At 40.4% G+C, this 15954-nt stretch overlaps 1 protein-coding gene across 27 annotated transcripts in view; it reads right to left on the bottom strand.

Moving 5' to 3' along the window:
• Nucleotides 1-15954, bottom strand: part of RAPGEF2 (Rap guanine nucleotide exchange factor 2) — a 960874-nt gene that overhangs the window by 381053 nt on the left and 563867 nt on the right. For 17 of the 27 annotated variants that reach the window (XM_085641742.1, XM_085641743.1, XM_085641745.1 and 14 more), the window contains one exon: nucleotides 9116-9133. The exons of the other annotated variants lie outside the window; for them this stretch is intronic. In XM_085641742.1, coding sequence (XP_085497868.1) covers nucleotides 9116-9133 — 18 coding nt within the window. The remainder of the gene's footprint in view (nucleotides 1-9115; nucleotides 9134-15954) is intronic. 27 annotated transcript variants of the gene reach the window in all.

The raw sequence follows: 15954 nt of genomic DNA, 5'->3' as shown, positions 1-15954 counted from the left end.
CAATGTATGTTCGGTTTAGGTCGCTGGACTCTTCAGTGGTGACTAGGTAGTCAGTGTAAACAAACGGTGGATGTAAAGTACCAGCAGACAAGTTGATATTCACACCAAAAACACACCCACATAAAAAAAAACTGAACAGGAGTTGCTTAATCTTACAAACATTAAATGTAGCCTGAAAATCAAAACTAATTGTACAAAAATACAATAAGCATAAGTAACTAGACACAAAAATTAACACTAAAATAAAAAACTTAGGATTTCTCACTGGCTACTTCTTTATTGAAAAGGCTGCCAAATCGCCCTTAAGGGTTCTCAAAATTCGAGTATGCAACATGTGACAGCCACATTAATCAGGAAGTGCATGGAGTACAGAGTCTAGTTAAATCAACTACTGTTCAGTAGCAGCGTATAAGGGGTTGGGGGACTACTTGCAAAAGAGACACAGACATTGGGGCACACACACCAAAACTCACATACACTTAGTAGAAGGTTACAGGTCACAATTTGTGACAAAGCACCCATCATTAACAAAACCCATCACCAAAAAACACCAGTATGTATACTAAGAAATACAACAGTACCACAAATCCATTAAAATGACAACTGCGTTTTAAAATACATACCAAACTGAAAAATCATTTTAAATATGGTGCAAAGTTTCCATGCAATACTGGCTAGAAGAAAAGAAAAACAAGCTGATAAAGGATGGAAAGCCATTGTAGGTTTTAGAAAAACTCGTTAAAGCTAATCTCTAGCGGTCCTACAAGGATGCCTCTAACTGCACTGTAAATTTGGAGTTCAGAAATAAAGTACTAAAGAACTGAAACAGAAATAGATGGTATTGGCATGGTAACTACATTAGGAAGACATTAAATGGCCACAAAGACAATCGTCAGGAAACCATCTACCACTGCACAATTCTTGCGAATTAGAAGTCAACTAATTATTGAATCACCCATTGGGTTTGCTTTGGGTAGACTTGTGTTGTACCTTCATAACATTACTCTTATTCTCCTTCAGATTTGTACTGCTTTCTTACTTTTGCTTTATTTCAGGTCTCGGCTAGACAGAGCTTCCACTGTCTCTTCAAAACATGCTGCATATAATTAATGGGTTTCAGCCCGCCTATAGGCTTCCCATTTGCTGGCTCCATCGCCGCTCTCCTATTCTTTCTCCCCATTTGTCCATGGCATGCATTTGCGCAACGGGCTATTGCAGTGGCCAAAATACAGCAGAGCTCTTCTCATCCAAAGCACAGAATTCCAGCATGATGTCCTTTCAATTAGCATTCAATATTAGAGGCTCTCATCTCGTCATAGCTCATCCTTCTGCACACTGACAACATCTCTGCATTGCAGCATTATACTTTGTGTCTTGAAATTGGCTGCTTGTTGAATTCATGCAAAGTAAAGACTTCCCAACAACAACTGCCTTTTAGCAGTCCTACCTAAATCAGACCCAGAAAAGATATGGATATGCTGAATTAGGTCAGGACCACATGCAATCTTCTTGCCTGTTGCAGAATATTTCTACAATGACCAAACTAATCGTTTCATGCTATCAAAGATAACTTATGAAAGATGAAGAGGTACTAGAATAATCTCTGACAGAAGAAACGATTGAGTTAACTGTTGCTGTTACTATTCAAAGGCCATCAGCCTAAGTTTCAAGTTCAATGGTGGCTAGCTTTCAGAAAGAACTAGACAGTGATACGACTCTTGCATATTCATCTTAAAATACACTATCACTCTTTGACTGATCAAGAAGTTTTGAATCAGAATTACTCGCACAAAGAAATAGCTTTCATTTGTAAAACATACCCACTGTTGTTACAGTCAATCTATAAAGACCGTCTCCATTAGCAAACACCTCACGTATACTAAAGGCATTCAATGAAACAAACATGCTAGGACATCCCAGAAAATGAGGGGTGATTGCGTGATAATTTCACAGTGATACCAGCCAAGCTGTCACTTGTTAAACGGTTCCCTTCCTGCATATGGCACTGCATCAAACCAGCAAATCGAATTAGCCTGCATAACAGAGTATATGGCCTGCCATTTCGGATCTGAAGTACTGCAATACGCTTATACTAAAGCAATACGGCAAACAAAACTGCTTTTCATAAATCTTGGAGTATCCTAGCAACTCTAACATTATCAACTTGACCCATGGCATACTTATGAAAGAACTAAAAGACAGGTGGAAAATATTTCAAGGCTGTGCTTTTGGACTCAGTCAGATTAATGTTTCCTAGCACTGCTGCAAGAGGATTATAGGCTATTGTCCGAAACAAAAGTCAGATCACCTATTTGAGACCACTACAGATGGTACAATGAGTCTGCTGATCATCCAGCCCATTTATGCCTCTCTAACTCTGCAGCATCCCCAGAACCTTAGGCTGCCAGTGATCTAGAACCTGGGGAGTGTTAAGCCATGGGGGGTATTTGCACCACATTCTGCTTACACAGTGATCAGGAGCTACGAGTATTGTGGAGCAACTGCAGCTCTCTTTGAAGTGGTGTCCATCTTTGTTATTCCCTGCGATAGGTTTACCAGACTTTTCAGGCTGGCACTACTTTTCAGCACGTGACTAGAAGCAGAGCCCAACTACCAGTGAAAAAAGACCCAGTCAAGCCCACTCTTAATCTTTTTTTTTTTTCCTCTCGTTTGAGGACTCTTGTTTTAAAAAAAAATTATATCTACCGTTTTGTTTGTACAGCACACTTGCAAGCGCAGCTGTTGTATAGATCAAAAAAAAAATAAAAAAATATTGAAGTCTACGTACAGTAGACCAGTGGCAGTTCTAAGGCATTGCTGGGGCAATTTTGTATGGTGCTCACCACTCCACATGTGCTGCAAGTTTTATATCAGACACTGATTGTCACTTTACACGTCTTAATTTTAACTGACTGCATCATAAATAATCTCTCCTGCACTTAAGTGGGTTTATCACAATTTATGGGGCTATGCACCTTAGAAAAAATAACATTTCCACAAAATTGGGCACCAGTTTGCAAACCTGAAAAAAACATACACAGATCAGATGAATGAACCAGACTTAAATTTGCAACAAAACGATCCCTTTGAGAACAATAACGTTGGCAAGGGGAATTCGTTTTAAAAAGCAGGTGAAGAAAGAAATGGCTGTTTCTGGGGGAAGAAGCCTCACAAACACTATTTTTAGTGTGAGAGTTTTTTTAAGACACATAAAAGAACATTATTTCAATAAAAGAATTTGACCCCATGCAAAGTAAACTAACTGTAATTTTGTAAAGTAAAGAAGAAGTGATCTCTGCAGGCTAAGTTATATGTTCAAATATTCTCTATCTCTCCGTCTCGCTCTCTCTCAATGACACGTGTCTCCCACCCTCCACCTCCCTAGCTCTCTCTTTCAGGGAACCGTGCCTTCTTCAGGCTGGCACAGTCACTAGACAACACACCTTTAAATAGATATATCTTTCTTCTCGTTTTTTTCCCTTTATTGATTTTCAAACACAAACTAAAACGCATTTGCTTGTAGACAACACAAGTCCGCTCAGGCTGAAGACCTGTTCCTTTTCAATGATTATGGCTACCACTCCATGAGACCTCCTATACGCACTACCAAAGCTACGACTGTTGCTGAACAAGTCATCGCTCCACAGTGGTTACTAACACCACTCATACAGGTTCCCTTGCCACACTCTGCCTAGAAGGAAGAGAAGAAACAGAGTTCACACTGCAGGTCTCCAAACTTTACGGCTTCCATTTGCGACACCTAGCACGAAAATAACAAACCTATGATCCAAGCAGTAACCATCTTGGCTCTGCTGAAGGCTGTTAGAAGAAATATCTGCGGGCCCCACTGTTAACTTGACGTCTATCCAAGAAAGATTATAAATGGCAGTAATTTATACACAACAGTCATTCCATTAGCGTTACAAATACTCACAAACACACACATGGTTCAAATGAGCAATGCTTTACTTCCTCTTGCCCACAAAAGAGGGAATATCCAGACTGATGACGTGGGATAGAACATCTCAAGCTAGTTAGAGCCGAAGGACTGACAGGATATCTTGATTTTCCTTTAATGTACAAAATACTATGGATAATTTCTGTAGCTGATTATGATAGTGAATTAATAAAGCAGCAAGTTATGAGCAGGAACTGCTCTGTGACTCAATCACGAGAAGAATAATCATGTAAGAGGGATGGGAGGGGCCCAATCAACACCTTTTTGGAATAGCAGCAGATAATTTATCTTCAATTTAACACAAACCAGAATCAAAAAAGCACTGGCAAGCTCCACAAAGTCCCAGGTGAATGACAGTAGTGCACAAGCATGTGCACGCTTCCAGATGGCAGTTACTCAGTGTGTAAATTAAAATGTAGCATGTCGCTGTTACTTCCAGGTTAATATTTTGTGCTGAATAGCGTTTTAGCATACTATTGAGAGTCATTCTCCTGGGAGATTGCTCCATGTACTTTAATCTAATATAATATTCTGTGTATAGTATTTTGCGCAGTGATTGTGAAGTACATTATTTTTACCTGCAGGCTTTTTAGGGGGCACAGATTCACTGGACACTGAACCCTAAGACAACCGAATCAAGCGGTGTGGCATTCCAAAGGGGATTTGTTTAGAATGAAGAGGTATCCTTGATATACATTTTTAGCACAGTTTTTGGCAAAAAGAAACAAGGAAAATTATGTAAGGGTGGGTGGGTGGTAACAGTCATGTGGCATCTTCACTGTTCTTTACTCCCTTGTACAACTGTCTCTCAATTTAGGCATACATGAAAGGTTCATCTTTCCTATAGTTTGTCCAGTGTTGTGTCATGGTAAACAATCATCTCTAACTCTTATGATGGCTAATACACATACACACCTTAACAAGCACGTGCATCGTTATATTTTATAGCAAATACACTTTAAGCCGATTTCTCCCTCCCACCTTTCACCTGCAAGTCAAAATACACAATAAAGGAAACACCTTACACAGACGTCAGAAGCAACATAACGGTTCCATTAATTATGTCTTCTGTGACAAATTAAAGCTTCGAGACCAAATAACCATCTACAAGAAATTCTTCAAAAATGCAAACTACCATATGTACAATACTAAGAGGAATATTCGTAGTCTCAAATAATTATCAAAACACAGGAACATGGTACATTTAAAAATATTTTCGGCAGACAGGGCTATGAATGTGTATTCAAAGTTTGAATTATTTATTTTTTACCTCTTCCTCAATGCAGTCTTTTGCTGAAATGCCAGTTCACAAGGATTGAGTAGTGTGTGATGCTGTGTACGATTTTAAGCTCAATAAGTTACAATCATACAATTTAGCAGTGTCTTGGGTGGTCAGCAAAATGTGGATGCACATCCTAGGTAACCCTCCGAGGCATTCTTCTAGACCAGAGGAGACATTTTCGAAGAAAGGCAAAGTTTCATTACACTTGCAGGATATGTCAGCGAAACCTCTCTACTTTCAATGACATCCCAAAACCAGTAATTTACAGTGCGAGTCCTAGTGATTTCAGCAGTATATGGGGGTGTTGATCCGGTTACGCAAGTACGATCAAAAAGTAACGCAAATACTAAAGTAGGCCAGCTCAATACCAGTAAAGCTAAACACAAAACCCTTTTATCCTTCATAAACTAAGCTAAGGTGTCCTATGTTTATCTATTACGTAAAAATCCCAAAAAGCGTTTTATGCACGATTTCCATGTAAAGAGGCAGTAGAATCATTGCAATCAATCAAAAGCGACAATAAGAGGGGTGGCAGTGCTGCTCATGCACTTAGGAAGAGTAATCAGCTGCTGTTCCTTTATCAGACAATCCTCCAGATGTCCTGACACTAAGTGACAACACTGCTGAATCTACCCTCACTAAGTGACGCAGCTAATCCTGTTAGGTATCTTGCATGTCACTCAATTTATGGGCAGAACATCACCCAACACATTAGGGGTAAACCTACAACAGCGCAGATTTTAACTGCCACCACCAGGACATACTGGATAAGAAAGAAACTGTCAAACGTGCAACATACCCAGTGGTAAAAATCACACAGCATTACTGCAGTTGAGGTCTGGACTGCAGAGGCAGCCTACCCATATACATCTTATTTTCATGTTAAGTGCATTAAAATTATAAAGGGTTTGTATATCTGTACAAATGACACCTGCATGTTAGGAAGCATTCACACTGTCCCATTAAAATTTTAAGCAACGATTATATTTTTAGATTTCATTTTATTACAGCAAACATATGGCCATCACATTTAGGTGGCAGCATGTTTTTTTTTCTTCTTTTTATTTTTACGGCATATGCTCACAATAAAAAAGTACTAATAATAACCATGAAATTAGCTTGCCAATGCCAGGCATCTTGTCCTTGCCAGTGTCTGCTTCCTTTTGCTCCAGTAAATGCTCATTTTATTACGGCGGGCACAAAACAAACCCTATTTCGCAATCTTGGGTGCATCTTTCGTAATTTCAGCTGCATTCTTTTACAAACAGGAGTGGTCCACAGCTGCTCAGTGGCCTGGCTTAACTCTGCTATACAATGGGCCACATGAAAGATTGACATCTATTGGGCCTCCAGGTCCTGCGACTGCTGAATTTCACTCTTGCAAGCTGGAGCAGCAACTCAACGGCATGGGGGTATTCAAACACACAGTTGTTGTATTTTGAATGTACTAACTAGCACAATGAGAGGATATTGTATGGCAGTGACATCCTGGACCATCATAAAACATTGTAGGAGTTACTCAGACTTGATACCAAAAATGCAAGCACCGAAAATTTAAATTTGAGATAACTGAATTTAGATACATATTAAGCTGAAAAAACACGTCCTTTTACCGAAATTGCGAAAATATAATAGAATTTTTTTTTTTTCAAATTGTTATCTCGACTAGATAACAATTTTAACATACTTTTAATGCGAAAATGTATATAAGCAGATTTGTTCTGTTGTTCTCATCACTGGTGTTAGTCTTATAACCAAAGCTATGAACTGAGGTAGACAGTCGGGGCTAAGGTCAGTATTTGCACTGAAGATCGGGCTTGTGGTAAACATTAAGATTGGGGAACAGGGCCATGGTTAGTTTGGTTAGTTTTACAGTGAGTGTTAATCTTAGGGTTAGGCAGAGGCGCGGGCTAAGGCTTAAAGTTAGCATTAATCGAGGGAGTAAATGAGATTTATATTCATTACATTTGATTTGATGTATGCATTTTAGGATTACATTTTCAGGATTCTTGGAATAGCTATTCGATCATGTTTTAGATTTATCCATTCAGATTTTTTCATAACACTAGTTATGGTCTAGTTTGAAAACGCAGTTGTTGCCAGAAGACAACTAAGTGGTAATTACCAGGAGAGGGGCTTTGGCTCCACCCACATGGTGGAAGCCAGGAGTACCTGCTTTAATTGGAAAGAAGTGGTCTGCTGCCACAAAAAAGTGCTTGGTCTCCAGCAGCTGTGATCATTTTGTTTATTTATCCAGCTGTGTGAGTTTGAACTTTCAGAGGCACACATGTGGCACAGTAATGCTATTAAAATGTCTTGGATGTCTAGATACTTCATGGTGTTTGTCTCTGGCAGCAGCACAGATGGAAGGAGGGCAGTCATTTACCTACATGCATTTTTTAGGTTTGACAGTGCAACTGTCTCCTGACCTTTTAATTGACACCAATATTATACTACAATTCTTTGCTTCCACACAAATACACATTCATGCTACATACTTCTAATGCTTCACATTACCACACAACATTCCTTTAAAACCAGACCTATTGGCATGGCCAATGCTTGTTTCAGACAATATTAAGATATGATGGCCTTCAACCGATTAAACTTTTGCAATATCCGTAGCACGGCAAAATGCAGCGAGTCAGTGCATGATAGCCTGAGGTGCAGATTTAACAAGCAGACGCCACTGCTTCCAAAGGGCAATGCTCGTAGAAAGATTGCTTTCAACAGCAACGTAACACTTACTTGTCGCTATGATCCGGCCAGCCAGAGCACAATGGAGCAATGAAGTGTGTGAGATGAGATAAAAGATGAACTTTAGCAGCACTGAGGCTGGCACTGCATGTCTAGGACATACTGGAAATGTAACATAAAAACAACTGTACTCGCTCCACGGGAAACAGCTGCCAACATTCGAATACACTAATGTGCTAAAGATGCAACATTTTAAATGTATAGTTTCCATTAGTGGCTCAAAATGTTAAGCTATCAATTTCTGCACTTAATATGTACTTCCAAAAAAATCTTTAAATGTGCGAAAGAACATACACAGGCAGTTCACTGAGAATGGACAGCATGCATTAACTGGAATATACCACTGAAAACCTAGGTACATACATACGCGCACATATGTATGAATTCGATTTTTCAACTTCTAGAGGTCATAAAAAAGGGATGGATTTTGAACAGCATGGCTAGCCAAGAGCTTGGCGCTTTAGAAGGAGGTAACACCCAGAAAGGAAGGTACTACCTTAAGGAAAAGGCTGTGGTGCAACATGACAAAGTGGATAGACAAAGTCACATATTAGTCACATAGACCGCAGCAGAGTGAGAAAGGGCGAGAAAGCAACCCTGATGATATTGGATATGGATAGGAAACCACAATTTATGGATAGGAAACCACAATATATGGACAGGCATCAACCACAAATCAACAGGTGGAACTAATCACAGGCAGACCCCAGGCTTCCCGGGTGGACGGCTGAAAGGACAAAATATGCGGTTTAGAAAACTAAGGGCCAGAGATTACTGCATTAAAGTCAGTCGTTGCAACTTCTCCTGCTTCCTTTTATTTTGTGTTTAAGCCAAAAACATTTTGTTGGGAGCAAAGAGTACCAGGATAGCAAAGAAAAGGTCACACGATGAAGCAACATTTCTGTCATAGGAGTAAACGTCTTGTTTGTGTGAATGTACTGTAGCCAGGACACACATCTAATTGTATTGACCTGTGTATTCAGTTCACAGTTTAACACATCTTCAGCAACACAAAGGACAAACATTGCACAACAGCACTGCCACCAGGACAATTACTTAAGCTACTTCTTGACACAATGACTGACTTCAGAGGGCTGAACACGCAACAATTACAATACCTGCGGTTTAGTGCACTCCTGTGAGCCAAAATGAAATGAATGCCATAGAGGAGGAAAAGAAAAAATGAACATCATCAGACATGCGGTTAATAAAATATTCAATCAACATGAAGATAATGCAAAATAACATTGGGCTCTTCACAGCCCACGCAGGCTGGTGCACGAGAGACTTGTTTGCAAACTAGTCTGTTCGATTTGTAAAGTATTTTGAATTCTATAGAGCCGGCTGTAAGGAATGAATATGCTGTTGTCACTCACTTTTGATATAAATCAAAAACAAACCATTAAGTATAACCCAGCGTTTAGTATTTTTTTTAAATTTTTTTTTTTTTTTTTACAAACATGCATATTAAGTCTTTATTCAGGACATCAGTCATTTCAATCTCAAAATGTATTTACGTTTAGTCTTTGCCTATAGTAAAAGAGAATGCATATTTAAATATAAATCCTTTTCATCAGGAGCAGAGGAATGTACAGCGTGCGCACTGCACCGCAGCAGTGACTCCAATAATGAAACACATTATCACAACCTATAGGTCCTGGAGCAACTCTGAATGCCTGACCAGCTCCACCACTGCAGACTTCTGGAAACAAGCATTGACAAAGCCAATAGGTTTTGTTGTTGGGACCCACTGGCTGTACCAATGCCTTTTGGCAAAGCAATATAGCATTGGCAAAAAGCCTTTTTTGCTGATGCTGTGATACATGGTAAAGTAAAATATGCCATAGCGGCTAAGTCATCTTCTTAGCACGCCCGAGATTGAAGATATATGCACATGCAAGCATCATCATACAAGAACACCAGTGTGCCATTTTTTAAATTTAAATAAAAGTTGCGTGAAAGTGCTTTGTTTTTCAAAGTGCAGGGGATTTGGTGTCTGGCACTCCCCAAAAAATAAAATAACACTCAATGGAGCTGAGGGTAGATTTGTGCTGATGAGGGGTAATAAAACCCAGGTCGGGGAAGGGAAAAGCAGAACACAAGAGCAACACCGAGGGCGGGGGGAGAAACACACAAGGGAAAGAGCAATACAGGGATGAGGGGAGAAGCATATAGGGGAGAGCACAACAACAAGCGAGCTGGAGAAGCATAAGAGAGAAAAAGGGTGCCACATGAGGGAGAGAAAAGTATGGAACGTAGAGAAGGGGGAGAAAAACACAAGGGAAAAGCTAGAAAATACAGCTACTCTCATGAAGTGCTTAACTGAAGAGAAATAATGTAGTTCCTTAGAAGAAAGCAGTGAAAGCATACAAACCAGCCAATCAAAGGATAGTAATGAGGCTATGCGATATGGGAGGGGCAAACACAAGAGGAAGGCTAGCCAACAAATAAGAAGCAAGCAAATGAGAGGGACTATGAAGTCAGCTAATGATAAGCAATCAGCGGACTCTAATGCTCACTGTAGGTTCTCGGTAAGTAAGCCCACAATATGTCTCTTACAACCAGATAGCTTGCACTGTCTGGTAGAAAAGACAAAAATGAGCTTAACCAAAATCTGTCCACAGAGATAGGATCCTGCAGCACTGCTACATCTGGTAGATCCCCTCACCTACGTTCAATCATACTGCTAAGAGATCTGGAATACGGGTGTGTCAATAATTCAAAGCCGGTTTACCACTCCAGGGCAGTGTCCCACTGCGTCTGTGCGCACCTTGGGTGATTGTGCCCAGAACAAGTGGTAGCCATATACCCAAGCAAATTTGTTCACTCAGAACAAGTGCTTGGACTGTAAAGAGTGTACCAGGGAAATGCATAGTGGTGGTTGAAACTGCTTATCTTGGTCGCTCTGCAGGAGGCCCCACAACTCTTGAGTGCTACCCTGTAGGCCTCCTTGTCAGAATTACCTAGTGCAAGTCCGGTTTGCTTTTGGAAGGAGCAATTGTAAACACCTTACCACAGTAATGTGCTTACTGGGAAACTTCGTGCCTCGTGCGCTCCCTGCTGTTAAGCAGGTTCTAGATAAATGGCTCTCTAATTACCTATTTCAGGCTGATTCAGTCATATTCTAGGCCACCCAGAATCAAGCAACGCTTTTTAACTTCAACTGCCTGACCTTTCCTCCACAAACATACCCGAACAGCCACCAGAACCTCAACCTTCATACCACAACCCTCCATTTCTCCCCATGAAAGATCATGCACCATGACTCCTGCCCACTGGATTCTAAGATCCATGTTGGGAACCTTGTGAGCAATGTATATAAGACTGAGTTGGAGCAGGTCTTTGGAAACAACGGACCAGTTAGGAGCATGTGTGCGGCACAAACTCTCCTGGTTTTGAATGTTTAATCCCAATAAACACTCAGTGCGGTCCATCCACCATCCAACAACCCTAACACCCCTTACTTACCTTGGTTCCAAAAAAATGGAACCCAGCGCAAACGGGGTACCACTTGGTTGAGTCTTCCTTTTCAGTCAGTGTGCAGTAAGAACAAGACTAGGGATGTAAAGAAACACCATGGCAGGTGACAATCGAGGCAAACCTCACCGTTTTAGACATTTTCCATGAAAGAAAAATGCTGAAAAATACTTCAATGTAAAACAATAGGGGAGGGGCGGTCTGTGGAAAGCAGGACAACCAATCATGGGTAGGAAAAGGATTTAAAAGATGACTCCATTAATATGGCTTTCTTGCGTTTTTACTGTGGATGGCGACCTAGAAGGAAACAAGCAAACTGTGGAAAGATACCCGAGGTTCTGTTCCTGATGTTCAAAATATAAATATATATAATATAAGATTTATCCTGGATACTTGCAGCAAGACTTAACTACTGCTTCCTCAGTGATTTCTGTGGCTGATGTCTTTTAGTTCTATGGCTTACGTAGGACAATACCAAATCATGATGCATTTACGTATAGTGCAAGCAATTTTAAAGTAGATTGATTTCTTGACAGGAAGCCGATAAACCACAGAGACATGTTCTGTTTTATTGAGCCTCCATATTGTTCTAACTGATGCATTTTGAGTTCTTTGAAGGTTATCAATTTGGCATGCTGAAAGATCTGCACAATGGGCGTAGCAGTAGTCCATTTCGGGATAGCCTTCTGTCCTTACAGTCAGCGGTCTGTGGCCCTGAGAAAATAGTGCCATTAAAGTATAAACTAATTGCAGTTGATGATAATTTTGCAACATCGTGCTAACCTGAGTGTTTAGCAAGAGATGAGCTTAACAAGCATTGGCATAGCCAATAGGTCTCGCCTTTGGGACCTTATAAGTGTTTAGCCATGCAACAGTTGCATAACTAAATACTTATAAGGTTCCAAAAGCGAGACCTATTGGCTATGCCAAGCGGCCGTGCAAATGAAAGTGATCGCAGTCAAACATCAAAGCGGCCGCGAAAGTATAAGTAATCGCGGTCAAGCGCGGCCTGCGCGGCCGCGCACATGCACTGTAGCTCTAGGCTGGTCTGGTAGCACTTTTTGGAGCCCTCTCAGTAAGTCTCGGCAGACCAGCGCATGCGCTGGGTCAGGCGAGACCTAAAAAGTGAAGCGAGGATTTCTCTCCATCTGAGCTACTGGGAAGTAAAGATTCAAGATGGTAGGGTCAGGATGAATGATAATTTAGATTAGCCTTTAGTCCCACAGAAAATCAGTTGTGCTTTTGGAAGTGTTACACTGCAGATACTTCAAGATTATCAGCTGATCTCAGAAAAGTTGGTTTATAACTTTGTGTCATTTTAATAGAACTGGATAGTTACCTCTGTATTTTTGAAAATGGCAAATATAAGAGCCAGCTATACTTCAAATAAGACTGGTCAGAATGGAGACTGCTTTGCCACTTCACAACCAGGGAACGCTTCCTCGGATACGTAGGGGCATGAGGAGACTGCTGAGACCTGTTACTCAGAAAGGTTTTTGGTATGATAAAGAAGCTGCAGCTGTTTCAGATCACATTTGAGTGACAAAAAAAGAATCAATCACTACCATAATCAATATTTCTCGACAATACTATGTACAACTTAATACATATACATATATATATATATATATATATATATATATATATATATATATATATATATATATATATACACACACACACACATATATATTTACTACAGTAAGAGACACCAGTCACAAAGACATATGAAAGAAGATGATTAGAAGGTAAAGGAGGCATTCATACCATTCAACTAATTTTGACAAGAAAAAAATTACACAATGTTTTTAAATGAATCAGCCCCTGGCAGCCACTATAATGAATGGAAATAAGTAAGCACACACTGCAGCTGACGCATTTTCACATACAAGGATGACCGTTAAAGAATCGCAAAAATGAGAGCAGCAAACCACGTGATAATGAAATCTGAAAGGCTGCAGACGTTCTGTCTTGCCTTTTTTTTATAGATATTTCTTTTTGCAAGCATACACTTTATTAGAAGTAAATATCATACTGAACAATGCTATGTTATTGTATTGATTTTATGAAGCATTTCTTGTTGCACATGCTGAGGCCCATTCACTTTCATTACTAAAATGAATGCCGCCTGAAGGGGCAAATGTGTGTTCACAGCGAGCTCACTTTATAATATTACAGACACCACACTTAAGTCTCCAAGCGAGAACGAAGAATGCGATGCTTCTGTGTGACGCTTGCGGTCTAGCGTTCTTTCCCTTAAGCTTCAGACTGCCTGAACATTCCCTACCCTTAGCAAACCTTCAAATGGTACACGGCGGTTGTCCACCGAGCCACAACTGGCCTACTTCATCACATCCTGCCCCAATGGTTCACAACCAGGAAAAAACAGCCAAAAAGTGCTTAGAAAAAAGCTCCAAAAACCTAACTTCAAATCAGCCTTCTGCATAGGAGTCAAGCCGATGCCTCTCTCACTTAAATATTCTTCAAACCGCAGTACGGGCCTCTGTGTTATCACATGCAGACGCCGACTATGCATTGCTGACCAGCCTCTCAGACTCCACTCTGGAAGTCGTCCTACACACCTCGGACCATCTGATCATCAACCAGGGGAAATATAAACACATTTCACCCACCCCAAAAAGTATACTGGCTCCCTACCCACCTGCGTCCTAGCAAGCATCTCCATCAAGATGTGCAACCTGGTCAACAAGACAGTCCAGCAAACAAACCTATCAAAAGCAACATCTCTAGCACAGACAGCACTTGCAGCACCTGCCTAGAGATCAAAACAACTCTCAAAGAAAGCATGTGGAAGCAGGCTCTCCTGCTATGTTCACCCAAACTGAGGAATGATCAAACCTTTTTTATGGCCTATAAAGCCATAAAGGTATTTCTATTTTAGTCTAGACTTATTCGAGGCTCTCTGTGCTAAACATGCAAACAAAAGAGCAGGTGGTGACATCCAGATGAACAGAGAGGCTTGGATGCTTTTTAAATATTAAATTCAGTTATGCTGTATCTACCAGTATACAAAATGGAACTATTTACTCAAGTAAATGTACAATGATCACTGAAAAATAAATCTTGAGTGTATTCTAATAACGAACACATTTACCTTGAAAGAAAACAAAATCTGATTAAGTAAAAAAGAAAACACATCTTGCTTGTTTAAGTACAGGGAGCTTTAGAAAAGTAAAACAAAGTAGAAGTAAGACCAATGTATTTTTAGGCAGGAAATTGAATGCTATCTCAAGGTAGCAGAAGTGTAGAACAAGAGAAAGGAGCAGCAGCTATGTGTTGACATAGAAGAGAAGGCAAGAACCAGGTGAACACTGGAACCAGTTCCATGTGGAAGAGATGAGGCAAGAAGGGATGCTCACTTGTTACCCAAGAGAGGAAGAAGAGGGGCGCTGCAGGTGGGCGAACTGAAACATGTACGGCCAACTCCAACAGAAGAACAAGGGGAGAGGAGAGGAGCAGAAGATCAAGAGGTACAGGGGAGTGGGGTAGAAAGACAGTGGTAGAGTAGACCCCAAAAGCCATAAAGCACAGGAGTAAAAAAAAAAAAGGCAAGGACACAGCATAGTTGTAAAAAATGGAGCCAGCTGCAAAGTGAAGAGAAACAGAGACGACTGAAGATGTAGAAGCCAGCAAAAGTGGAAGGGGGATAATGGGAATTGCCCACCTGATCGCTTGTTTAAAAAATACAAGGATAGTCAAATTAATTTTTCTTGTTGTTGGTTATGCCTCAATGTAAAGTGCCGCGAACCCTTCCTCAAAATTCAACATCAAGTTACAAAAATATGCTTGTAGATAATATTCGTTATTTAGGGACTCGTAATTTTTCAACTTATCACTGGTTACTTGCCCTTGTCTACTGTGCGAAAAAAAGGACTAAGCATCTAATGCCTTTGCTTTATTCGTTTCAGGTGTATTGAAAATAAAATAAGCATATGACTTGCATTTGCTTCTGTACAACATGCAAAATAGATTAGGATAAGCAAAGACACTGCTTTCATTTAGATGAGCTAAAAGCTATCACGGAATTGTATGGGGAATTAAGTGCAGCAAGTCGGACTGGCTGTGGTGCAAGTCAAGCAGTTAAAAGTTATTGTCGAAGAATGGACAGATATCAAGCTGCAAACTCAATTTAGACTGAAACAGGAGGAGGTGAAACTTGCTTTGTAATTAACAGGCGTGGTAAGTTGCTTTGTCTTTTACTAAGAGTTTGATATTTCTGTAAACTAACACCATAACAGGGGGAAAAGGAAATGCAAGGGCTGATCTCTTGACCATGGCACCCAAATGACACTCTAAGGGAAAACAGCTCAAGCAGGGACCTTCCTGCCAAACAGAACCTCATCAGAATCTACCATGAGATTGGAGACGGGAACAGTGGGATCACAAACTGCGACGATAGTTCTTGCCATCCGCACTTCGGAAAATTGTGCTGTCTTAGAGCATGTTTATACTGTTACTT

The sequence above is a fragment of the Triturus cristatus genome, chromosome 2_2 (genome assembly GCF_964204655.1).
Source record: "Triturus cristatus chromosome 2_2, aTriCri1.1, whole genome shotgun sequence".
NCBI lineage: Eukaryota > Metazoa > Chordata > Amphibia > Caudata > Salamandridae > Triturus > Triturus cristatus.
This window is presented reverse-complemented; position numbering and strand designations above follow the sequence as displayed.